Genomic DNA, 12,138 nt, shown 5'->3' with positions numbered 1-12,138 from the left:
ATGTTGACAGTTTGTGGGGTTGGTAACCAATGTCACAAAACAATGTGTGTACTAATTGTTTAGTAAGAATCTAGTTTGTTCTGTAAACCTTCATCTAAAGTACAATAAAAAAAAAAATTTTTAAAAAGGAGGAAAAAAATTCCCTAGTTTTAAAATTTCAGAAAAAATAATCTCATTCATGTTATCCTTGTATGCTGTCGTCAGTTCTGACCCATAATGACCCTACATGACAGAGTAGAACTGCCGCATAGGTTTCCTGTAATCTTTATGGGAGCAGATTGCCAGCTCTTCTCTCCTGCAGAGCCACTGGTAGGTTCAAACCACCAACCTTTTGGTTTGTAACTGAGTGCTTAACCATTGCGCCACCAGGCCTTTTTTATTTATAGTGTAAAATCAACTAAATCTCTTGATACTGAATAAATTCAGTTTCCTGCATACATACCTACTATAAAAGTTAATTTACATGTTTTGTGATTTTTGTTTTTTAGCCTTTTTTGTAAGGAAAATTAGTGTTCTTATAACAGAAGTATTCTAAAAAATTAAAAGGAAGCTGTATTATAAATACGTCATTATTAAAAAAAATACACCTATATAATTACCTGTCCTTGTAAATCAAGTGTCATCTTAATAATTCCCTCATTTTTCCTTATGTCCAAGACAAAATCTCTCTCTCAGAAACCCAGGAAACCCCCAGACCTAGGCACGCGGCCAGTCTTACCTACTGCAAATTCTGTTAAGCCTTTTATAGCTAACGCTCTTTTCTATGTTTTGCCAACCATGGGCCTTTGTTTTAATCTTTGACTGGAGGCAGTAGCACATGAAAACAGCCCCTGCAATATCTAGACCTTATTGGCTGTGTAGACACTTGTCATCGTCAGCTAGGATGTGTACTAGCTAACTAGCTTGGGTCCGATGAGGATTATGGGACACCGTTCCCATGTTGGATGTCCATCGTGATGGCTTGCTTATATAAGTACTGGGTAATTTCTCCATAGTGCCTGCTGGGCCAACAAAACAGTGGTTTTTGACTGGCTAACACTGGCCAGGGTCATTTACTGAATGCTAGAATTGGAGCTAACACTCAAACGAGGGAGAATCAGACCCACAAGCTGGTTGCCATAGTAAAGACAGCCCAGATGGTGTCAGGAGACCCTCAGTTCCTCAGGTTTGCTGTGTGGAACATGACCTAACTGATAGTCAGCATAACCCTGATACTTGGCATCATTCTTTGTCAAATTTATTTTAGAAATTTGTAAGTTTGAGAAATTAACAGCCCGGTTATCTGTATGGGACTTGTCTGTAGACAGTAATGAGTTTTCGCTTGGTTGCTTTTATAGATATTTCCAAACATTACAGTCAGAAAGCTACAATAGAGCATGAACTACCAACAGCAACCCAGAAGCTAATAACAACTAATGACTGTATCCTGTCATCAGCAGTAGCATTAACAAATGGAGCAGGAAAGGTAATTTTTCTCTGGTTTATGTTGATATGAAATTCACTTCTGAAATATGCTCCTTTATTTTTCTTGAATGACATGGGGGAATTGGTCTGTTACAAGATTTTGGTACGTCCAGCTTTTTGACAAAATAAAGTTGTCTCTTTACTCATTCCTTCCCCGTATTTGGAGCACTGGTGGCACAGTGGTTAAGAGCTCGGCTGCTAACCAAAAGTCGGCAGTTTGAATCCACCAGCTGCTGCTTGGAAGCCCAGTAAGGCAGTTCTACTCTGTCCTATGTGGTCACTATGAGTGGGAATCAACTCTATACCAACAGGTTTGGGTTTTAGACCCATACTTAAAATAACATGGTAGTGACTGTTTAGCATTTGTGGTGAATGAACAGATCACCACACGGTTTATGTTTTAATGCAATATTTGATGATTTGAAGATTCTAGATGGCTTCAGTATAGATCCTGGTGTGTACCAAGGGTCTGTTATATAGGTTCACAGAACATTATGTACCTATGTACAGAAAATTAGAAAAAAGAAAAAAAATACCAAAACACCCTACATTAAGATTTTGGGGTTTTTTCTCCTGTTTTTGTCTGTTTATGTGTGTGTTGCTTAATTGATTTTTTGACAGCACTTGTGATAATGCCAGTTCTGTTTTATATCTTAGCAAGTACTTTTTAAAGTGACTTTAGCAGGTGTCTTTTTCATTGAGCCCTTAATATTAGGTAAAAATCATTTGGATTATTAAGTATTTAACTGTTGTTATAAAGTGACTGAAGTGCAGTTTAAAAAAAAATCCCATCTTGGATATTCTGGGTTCAGTAGAAATCAAATTGTCAGAGTGCATCTTCATGTGGCTGTTGTCAGCACCTTTAACAATTGGGATTTCTCTGAGAACTACCCATAATGTACAAAACCCCAGGGACTGTATTCAGGACTAACTTAAGCCCATTTATTTCAGCAGACTCAAGGTAATTTCTCAAGGAAATGCGAATCTCTGTATATGTATCTATCTGCCATGCTTTTTTCTGACAGATTGACTGTAATAGGAACAATTTTTTTTCCCCCAAATGGTTTAAGTTAATCAGAAAGGATCATAGGTCATGTTAGACATTCAGCGTCATCTTTCCCAAACTCAGACCTGTCCTTGTAACAGTTTGTAATAGCGTGGGGCCATGATTAAAAGGCATATAGTGTCTTTAGCTTCTGTCAGCTCACAGATTTGTGCCTACCAGATTCTTGAGCCAGGCAACCAACCACCCCGCCTCCCCCTCTTTGACCTCTTTCATCTGTAGGCAGGCCAGAAGCTTTCTGAGGATAATCCTAACTTTTATTGAATTAAGAAAAATTCTGGAAAAAGACTGCTGGCATTTTACAGGAGTCTGCATCTGCTGCCTTTCAGGAGAACTCTATGATATTAAATATGTGCATATATCATAGTGTATCTTAGATTTGCTCTGTCTGAAACCTTAAGGAAAGGTAGCTGATCTTCACTTTGGGATTTTTAAAAATGATTTTTCACTAAAGTAAGTATCTGAGCTAATTTTAGTTGATCACAGCTTAATACTTAGCTAATGCAATTTGACTAAAGCTTATGATTTCTAATTCCCAGTAGGAAGGTGTAGCATATGTCTATTAAAGAAAATTTGGAAAATGTAGAAATATTAGAGGAAAGAAAATAAGCTTCACCATACTATCCTGACCAAAATGTAAATACTGGGTTTGTGATCACCCGGGTCATTCACAAGGAACATAGAGCTCAAATTTTTGGAATCCTCATTTGCCTGAAGACTACCTACTCGGTAAGGATCAGCACACATCCAGTCCCCTCTAAAGTGTGGACTAGATTGATCCAGTCCTCACATTCCCACTTGTCCACCCTCGTATCTCTCTCTGACCCTAGCCACCTGGAGCTTGGGCAGACCTCACAAGTCAAAAGGACACCTTCCTTCAGACTGCCAAATAGGCAGCCTAAAGTTTGGGGAGTCCACATGACACCCCAACCTTCTGACCTGCTGGCCACAGATTCGGGGCTGGTTCCCATTACCCCTTCAGGACACCATTTGTAAGCTCAGGAGTCCACATGACACCCTTAGCAGTCTCTGGCTGCCCCTTTGTATTTGATAATTTCGCTGAGACTACTCTCAGAATTCACAGGGGATATACCATACTTGGGAAACCCTGGTGGCGTAGTGGTTAAGTGCTATGGCTGCTAACCAAAGGGTCGGCAGTTTGAATCCACCAGGCATTCCTTGGAAATTCTGTGGGGCAGTTCTACTCTGTCCTGTAGGGTCGCTATGAATCAGAATCGACTTGATGGCACTGGGTTTGGTTTGGTTTTTATACCATACTTGGAGCCCTTACCTCGTGGTTAAGAGCTACAGATACTAACCAAAAGTTCGACAGTTTGAATCCACCAGCTGCTTCTTGGAAATCCTATTGGGCAGTTCTCCTCTGTCTTATAGGGTCGCTATGAGTCAGAATTGACTCCACAGCATCAGGTTTGGTTTTTGGTTTTATACCATACTTACAGTTACAGATTTATTACAACCATAAAAGGGTACAGATGAAGAGACACGTGGACTGGGATCCAAGAGGGTTCCCAACATGGAGTTTCCATGTCCCAAGGGACACACTACCCTCCCAACCCCAGACATTCTTGTTCAACCAGGAAGCTCTCTGAGCCTTAGTGTTCCTGGCTTTTATCAGCCAGTCCCGCATGGTAGGCTAAATCATGCCTCCCGAGGCTAGCTGATAGCAGCCTCCTAGGTGTGTCTTTTCTGGTCTGGCCAGCCCCCAAGAGTCAGCACCAGTCCTCTAGTGTGGCCCGGATGTCCCAGGTTCAGGCTTCCCAATCACTCCAAAGGTTATTTCTCTGGAGCCAAGAACAAAGGCTACCTTACCTGCAGTAAAACTAGGTCCTTTACCCACACTACCTAACATAATTTCATTTGTCAAAGTAAAACACTGATGAAAATTGCAACCTTTCTGACCATTAATGATTTTTCACTTAATTTTTGAGCAATTTTTGTCAAGGTATAACATGCCGTTTCACAATTCACTTACTCTTTATCTAAAGCTTTCTTTTTTCTGACTAAGAACCTTCAAGACAGTTTTATTCTTATGACTGTTTCATGTAGCGCCATAGTTTCAAAATCATAGCTGAGCAGAATTGGATCTTTGTGGCTGTTACATAAATTTAACAAATGTTAAATGTATAAATAACAAGGATTTACTGAATTTCCAGTCTTTTTTAAACTATTATTATATTTGTAATCCACAAATTGAGCTTTGCAGAATAAACGAGTAGAGATTACATATTCGAGGTGTGTGTGTCATGTCTTCTGTTGGACATTTAGAATACTTCTGCATTCAAAGATAAAATACGAACAGAATGTAGACAGCCAAACACAGATGGTCGTAAAACAGTGGCAGAAATTAATGAGGTGAACAACTCATGAATGTCACCTACAGAGTAAATCAGAGTCTGTCTTGGTCTTCAGGCAGAATAGAAATTGTCTGGAGTAGGACATGTTAGAAGTCTGGTCTCAGTATTTATACTGGTATCCTCTTTTTATTATAAATCATTGCCTAGGTCTTCTCGAATCAATAAACATGAGCTTTTGGGCAGGTGTTGAAATTTCATTTCCATTTTCAACATCTTTAACTTTTCTCTGTAAACTGTTAGATACATGTTTAGATATATTACTGGAACACCAAATCTGTCTTCTTGTTGCGCCTCATTTAGATGGCCTCTTTCTTCAGCAACAACGTGGACTTCTTCGTTGCTTCACTGAGCTATGGGCCCAAGGCAGCAGCTGGGTTCATTAGTCCCCTGTCAGCTGAGTGTATGCTGCAGTACAAGAAGAAAGCCGCTGCCTACATGAAGGCTTTGAGAAAGGTCTGTGAGCTGCTCTGTAACATTTCAATCAGAGGAAAAATCAGGGATAATTCCAGAGAACGGCAAGTTTTCCCACAATTCATACTGTTTAGGTTTTACACAATTTTGGGGTGCAGGTAGTTGGTAGGCATTGGGGAGGGTCTGTGGCGGAGGCGTAGGGAGGATAACAAGCGCCCGGGACCAATCTCTAAGTTTGAGCACCCTGCCGCCCTCGTCAAAGGGGGGTGGAGATTTGCTGAGTGGCCTCGTCTGGTGCCCTTTTGGACTCTCGAATCCAGGGCAGATGCCCTCCTCTAGCCCTGTTGTGACACGGTGGCTGCACCAATGGGCTCGAGCATAAAAATGATAGTGAGGATGGCACAGGACTGGGCAGTGTTTCGTACATAGGGTCACTGTGAGTCGAAACTGCCTCGACGGTACAGCATCTAACAACAACAGCCCTTGCTACACCTCTGGTCTGTGGGGAGGAGGAGGTGACAAGAGACCTAATCTCACCTGATAAGCAGCTTTGCCTGTAAGCTTCAGCTGGCAATGTTGGCCTCACGTCCCTAGTGCTGAGCGGAATGCCTAGGGCAAGGCAGCCAGGCAATCAGTAAGTGTCAGACTTCAGAACATCATAAAACACAAAAAACCGAAATGTGTTTTTAATGATTTCTGACTATGAAATACATAGTCATTGTAAAAAGAAACTACAAGATAGAGGTACATGAAGAAGAAAATTAGCATCACTTCAGGTCCCACCACCCAAAGACAACTACTGTTAATTCTCTTGGAGTATATGTTTCAAAAAGAATTTTAATGTGCACACATTTATATATGCTACAAAAAGCAAAATGTGCCTCTGTGCATATCACTGTTTTAACCTCTGGTTTTTTTCTTCTTAAGCGTTGTGAATATTTTTATATACCAGTTTATATGTATCTATAAAGGATTGCCATCATTAATGTGTCAATAATATTTTATCTGTAGTATTTCATTCTGTAAATGTGCAATAATTTAATTAGCCCAAAGCATTGCTGGTGGATATTAAGGTTGTTTCTCATTTTTCACTGTTACGAACAATGCTACCGTAGGTATTATTGTACATGCAACTTTGTGCATTTGTTTTTTACTTCATCCTTTTCATTTCTTTTTAATTTTTAATTGCACCTGACACATAAACACAGTCTTACATTAATTCAGAACATTACAGGTAAATTATAGTCTCGAATTCCAGTTGCTTTCCAGAGGTAACCATAGTTATTATCAGTTTGGTGTATAACCTTCTAGACTCTTCCTGAGCTTTTATATACACCTTTGGAGCCCTGGTGGCGCAGTGGTTAAGAGCTATGGCTGCTAACCAGGAGGTTGGCAGTTCAAATCCACCAGCCACTCCTTGGAAACCCTATGAGGCAGTTCTACTCTGTCATATTGGGTCGCTTGGAATTGACTCAATGGCAACGGGTTTGGTTTTTTTGGTTATATAAACCGATAAACTGAACCCATTGCCGTCCAGTTTATTCTGACTAATAGCGACCCTGCAGGAGAGAGTAGAACTGTCCCATAGGGGTTCCAAGGAGCGCATGGTGGATTTGAACTGCCAACCTTTTGGTTAGCAGCCGTAGCTCTTAACCACTATACCACCAGAGTTTCCATATACAGACCTATAGACAACATATAGTATTTTTCTCCATGTAAATGTATGTTTTATTGTGCAACTTGCTTTTCATTTAAAATATGTTTTAGAGATCTGTCAGTATCCTTACATATGGGGCTAGCTGTATTCCGTTTATACATGGCACGGAATTGTACAATATCAGAGTTCTTTGGTTCATTTAGGTATTCCCTTATTGGTGAGCTTTTAGGATCTTTTTAACTTTTTTGCTATTAAAATACTACTACAATGGCTGGCTCTGTAAATGACTCTTTGGGCAGATGTGTGGGTATTTCTCTAGAGTAGCTACTGAGAAATGGAGTATTCTAGGTCATGTGGCTTGCTCCTTTTGTTACTGTCAAATTGCCCTTCAGAGTGGCTGCAGTACTTTACATTCCTTACAATGTATAAGGCTCCCTATCTCCCTATATTCTAAATTTTTAAAAATTATGTCTTTAAGATTAAATCACAGAAATAGAATTACCGGTTCAGAGTCTGCACGTGTTTCAAATTTTAGCACATTTTGCCAAACTACAGTTTGGGAAGGTTACCTACTTAATAATTTACTGGCAATAGAAGTATAAATTTAACCAAGGATATTATAATCTTAAAAAATATTTGTCAGTCTGAGAGATGAGAGGTTCCTTATTGTTTTAATTTACATTTTTATTAGTCAGGTGGAACATTCTTCTTAAAGTTTGTTTATATTCTGTCAATTCTCTGTTCAGACCTTTAACCTATTTTTAAATAGATGTCCTTAATTAGGGTTGAAAGAGCTTCTCATATATTAAGAATTTTAATCCTCTGTTTATGTTGGAAGTATTTTTCCCCCAGTTTGCTATATTCTTTCAAAATAGAGGTGTTAATTTTTATATCATGTCTCTTTTCTTACGATGGTGATTCGCAGCCAGGGGTACTTTTTAAGATTAGAGAAATAGTCATCTATATTTTCTTCCAGTATTTTTGTGGTCAAAATTTTTGAATTTAAATCCTCATTTAAATTTATCGTGTTATAAGGTGTGAAATAGGGATCCAAATAGTATCAGTTGTCCTTGGACCATTTATCCAGCCCATCCTTTCTCCATTGAATTAAAAATGCAACATTTGTCACATAATCAATTTCGCATATACTTTTGTCTGTTTTAGAATTTTCTGTTCCTTCATCAGTCTATTTTTGTGCAAATCCATATGGTTTTAGTTAGTGTAGCTTATAGCTGGTACAAGTTCCCCTTTGTTATTTTTCTTCCTCAAAAAAAGGTCCTTTTCCGTATGTGTTAAGGGAAGTAGTCTGTGTTGGCATACATCTGATTGCCAAACCCCATTTAACATTCTTATTTGCATATGTAGGATCAGGGGAGTGGTACACTATTTTTCCTTTAATTCTTCTGATGCTTTTTCCATAGCCCCTCTTAGAGTCTGTGCCTTATGAAGAAGCACTGGCAAACCGCCGGGTCCTTCTGAGTTCTACTGAAAGTCGAGAAGGCCTTGCACAACAGGTATGGCTCCTGGAAAACCATGGTAATTGTTAGAAAGTAGAAGTGTTATATGATCCAGCAAATCCACTCCTACGAATATATTCTAGAGAAAGAAGAGTCGTCAGATGAATAGACATATGCACACCCATGTTCACTGCAGCATTATTCACAGGAGCAAAAATATGGAAACAACCTACATGCCCATCAACAGAAGAATGGATAAGCAAACTGTGGTACATACACATAATGGAGTGTTATGCAATGATAAAGAACAACAATGAATCTGTGAAGCATCTCATAACATGGATGAATTTGGAGGACATTATGATGAGTGAAATAAGTCAATCACAAAAGGACAAATATTGTATGAGACCACTATTGTAAACACTCATGAAAAGGTTCACACACAAAAAGAAACAATCTTTGATGGTTATGAGGGAGGGGAGGGGTAGGGATGGAAAAACACTAAATAGACAATAGATGAGTGATAGCTTTGGTGAAGGGTAAGACAGTACACAATACTGAGGAAGCCAGCACAACTTGTACAAGGCAAGGTCATGGAAGCTTCAGAGACACATCCAAACTCCCTGAGGGACTGAATTGCTGGGCTGAGGGCTGTGGGGACCCTGATCTCAGGAAACATCTAGCTCAATTGGCACAACATAGTTTATAAAGAATATGTTCTACAGTCTACTTTGGTGAGTAGTATCTGGGGTCCTAAAAGCCTGCGAGCGGACATCTAGGATACTTCACTGGTCTCGCCCCTTCGGGAGCAAGGGAGAATGAAGAATACTAAAGATACAGGGGGAGATTAGTCTGAAGGACTAATGGACCGCATCTACCACGGCCTCCACCAGACTGAGTCCAGTACAACTAGATGGTGCCTGGCTACCACCACTGACTGCTCTGACAGGGATCACAATAGAGGACAGAGCTGGAGAAAAATGTAGAACAAAATTCAAACTTAAAAAAAAAGATCAGACTTACTAGGCTGACAGACTGTAGAAACCCCGAGAGTATGAGCCTGGACACTCTTTTAACTCAGTACTGAAGTCATTCCTGAGGTTCACCCTTCAGCCAAAGATTAGACAGGCCCATAAAACAAACAGTAATATGCGTAGCTCAACCATGTATACAAGATTGACTGGGTATACCAGCCCAGGGGTAGGGAAGAGAAGGCAGGAGGGAACAGGAAAGCTGGACAAATGGAAATGCAGAACCCAAGGTAAAGAAGGGGAGAATGTTGACACGTTGTGTGGTTGGCAACCAATGTCACAAAATAATATGTGTATTAATTGTTTAACGAGAAACTAATTTGCTGTGTAAACCTTCATCTAAAGCATAAAAAAAAAAAAAAGACATAAATAGGCCTAAATTGAAGGCTACATAAGTAAATATTCAGTTGGTGTTATAATTGCCACTAACGTGGTATCGACTCACTTTGGCCGTGATGATTAATTCTTCTAGGCAATAGACTTAAATACCTGAAATATTAAGGCAATAAAGGAGAGAGGGGCTAGATGCCCAGAGATATTTTCATTTCTTAAATGAGCAGAAACGAACTGGTTGGGGGTGGGTGGTAGTACTGTCTTTTTCAGAAGTTGCTACACATTGACACCAGTTTAACATGTCAAGAGATTTATTCAACACCTGGCTTGCTGTTAGGTTTGGAAATGTTGAAAGACAGCAGAAGTACATTCATCTGAGACAATACTTTGTCTATACTGACCTTATTTTCATTGGAAACATATCACTTACCTATTTGACATTAATGCCCTAGGATGTTGGATCTAGAAGTTTAATCCGTAAAGTAATTTCTGACCAAATTCCTGAGACAACAAAATGTAGGATACCATAGAAATTCATCTTCGATATTCTTATTTTGTGTGAGGGAAGTAAGATTCAGAGAAATTAAGTAACTTTGACCCCAAGTAAAATGGCTAGCAAGTGGCAGAACCGCATGACTTCAAAGCTAACGCTTGTCCCACTCTACTGTTGAGCAGCTGTGTGCTAGTCAGATATGCTCTCTAGGCCTCATGTCCTCCCTCTCTCCAGTGGGAGGATACCTACCTTTCAGAGTTCCGTGAGGATTAATAGATCCAGTGGGAGGCAGTGTGGTATAGTGTAAAGAACCAGGCTTGTGAGCCGACAGATGGGGGCCCAAATCCAGCTCTGCACTTTGCTGCCTTTGAAAGTGGTCGAGCTGCTGGGAACCCCTGTGAGAAGTGAGAATTGTAGGCCTGTTAGGAGGCGTCCATCAGGGGGATAAAGTACTATGAAGAGTGCCCACAGTAATTGTTTAATCGTGATAGTTGTTAAAGCATTTGGAACTTACTTGATGATTGCCGTCATTTATGGCATCTCGAATTTTATTTGCCTGGAGAATTTTTTTAACTTCTTATTGAAATATACTTACAGAAAATTACACAAATCATTATTGCACATGTTGGTGAATTTTTATGAGGTGAACACACTGATGAAACCAGTACCCAGATTAAAAAAAAAAAAATTATACCATCCCTCTGTGTAGGGTAAGGAGCCCTGGTGGCACTGTGGTTAAGCGTTTGGCTGCTAACCAAAAGGTGGGCAGTTCGAATCAACTAGCTGCTCTTTGGAAACCCTGTGGGCAGTTCTACTCTGTCCTACAGAGTCTCTATGAGTCAGAATCAACTCAACGGCAGTGGGTTTTGTTTTATATAAGGTAAACCTTGAAAAACAGAAAACAGTTACTAGGACCCCCGAAGCCTTTTTCGGGCCCCTTTCCAGCTACTACTGTTCTGTCCCCCAGATATAACCATTATCCCGAGTTCTAACAGCATAGCTTAGTTTTGTTGCCTGATACTGAACTTCTTGTTAAATGCGATTGTGAAGTATATGCTCTTTCAGTACATACTGTGTATCCTGGCTTCCTTTGCTCAACGTTGTGTTTGTAATGTCCATGTTATTACAGGTAGTTGTAATGTGTTCATTTTCATCTCTGTTTTGTATTCCATTCTGCAAATATACATAATTTATTTATCCATTCTTAAAGCTGATGAGTAGTTGAGTAGTTTCAAGCCATCATGCTGCTATGAACATTATTATATGTGACTTTTGGTAAATATATGCATACATTTTCTTGGGTATAAGTCTAGAAGTGAAATGGCTGGGTCATAGGATATGATACGTTCAGCTTTCAGAGATCTTCCAAACAGTTTTTCAGAGTGTTCGTCCCAAATTTCACTCTTCCCGGCGCTGTATGTAGTTCCAATTGTTCCACAGACGTGCCCACCTTTAGTTATTTTCTCTCTAATTTTAGTCATTCAGGTGGTTTTAAATTGCTTTCCCTTGATGAGTAGTACCTTGATGAATAGTATTATTGAGCACCCTCTTTGTATATGTTCGTAGTCTCGTTCAAAGGAGCCCTGGTGGCGTAGTGGTTAAGTGCTCAGCTGCTAACCAAAAGGTCCGCAGTTTGAACCCACCAGCCGCTCTGTGGGAGAAAGACCTGGCCGTCTGCTTCCGTAAAGATTACAGCCTAGGAAACCCTATGGGGCATTTCTACTCTGTTCTGTCGAGTCATTATGAGTCGAAATTGATTTGTTGGCACACAACAGCTACCACAACAGTCTTGTTCGAGTGACTGTTCAAGTGTTTGTGTGTGTGTGTGTGTGTGTGTGTGTATGACTATTTCTC

The 12,138-nt window shown here is 39.9% G+C and overlaps 1 protein-coding gene across 3 annotated transcripts in view; it reads left to right on the top strand.

Moving 5' to 3' along the window:
• Positions 1-12,138, top strand: part of PPP1R21 (protein phosphatase 1 regulatory subunit 21) — a 77,735-nt gene that overhangs the window by 45,562 nt on the left and 20,035 nt on the right. For all 3 annotated transcript variants that reach the window (XM_049870540.1, XM_049870538.1, XM_049870539.1), the window contains 3 exons: positions 1,338-1,465; positions 5,203-5,355; positions 8,392-8,484. In XM_049870540.1, coding sequence (XP_049726497.1) covers positions 1,338-1,465; positions 5,203-5,355; positions 8,392-8,484 — 374 coding nt within the window. The remainder of the gene's footprint in view (positions 1-1,337; positions 1,466-5,202; positions 5,356-8,391; positions 8,485-12,138) is intronic.

Source organism: Elephas maximus, chromosome 26 (genome assembly GCF_024166365.1).
Source record: "Elephas maximus indicus isolate mEleMax1 chromosome 26, mEleMax1 primary haplotype, whole genome shotgun sequence".
Classification (NCBI taxonomy): Eukaryota; Metazoa; Chordata; class Mammalia; order Proboscidea; family Elephantidae; genus Elephas; species Elephas maximus.
The sequence above is the reverse complement of the archived record's forward strand: the minus strand, read 5'-3'. Positions and strand labels throughout refer to the sequence as shown.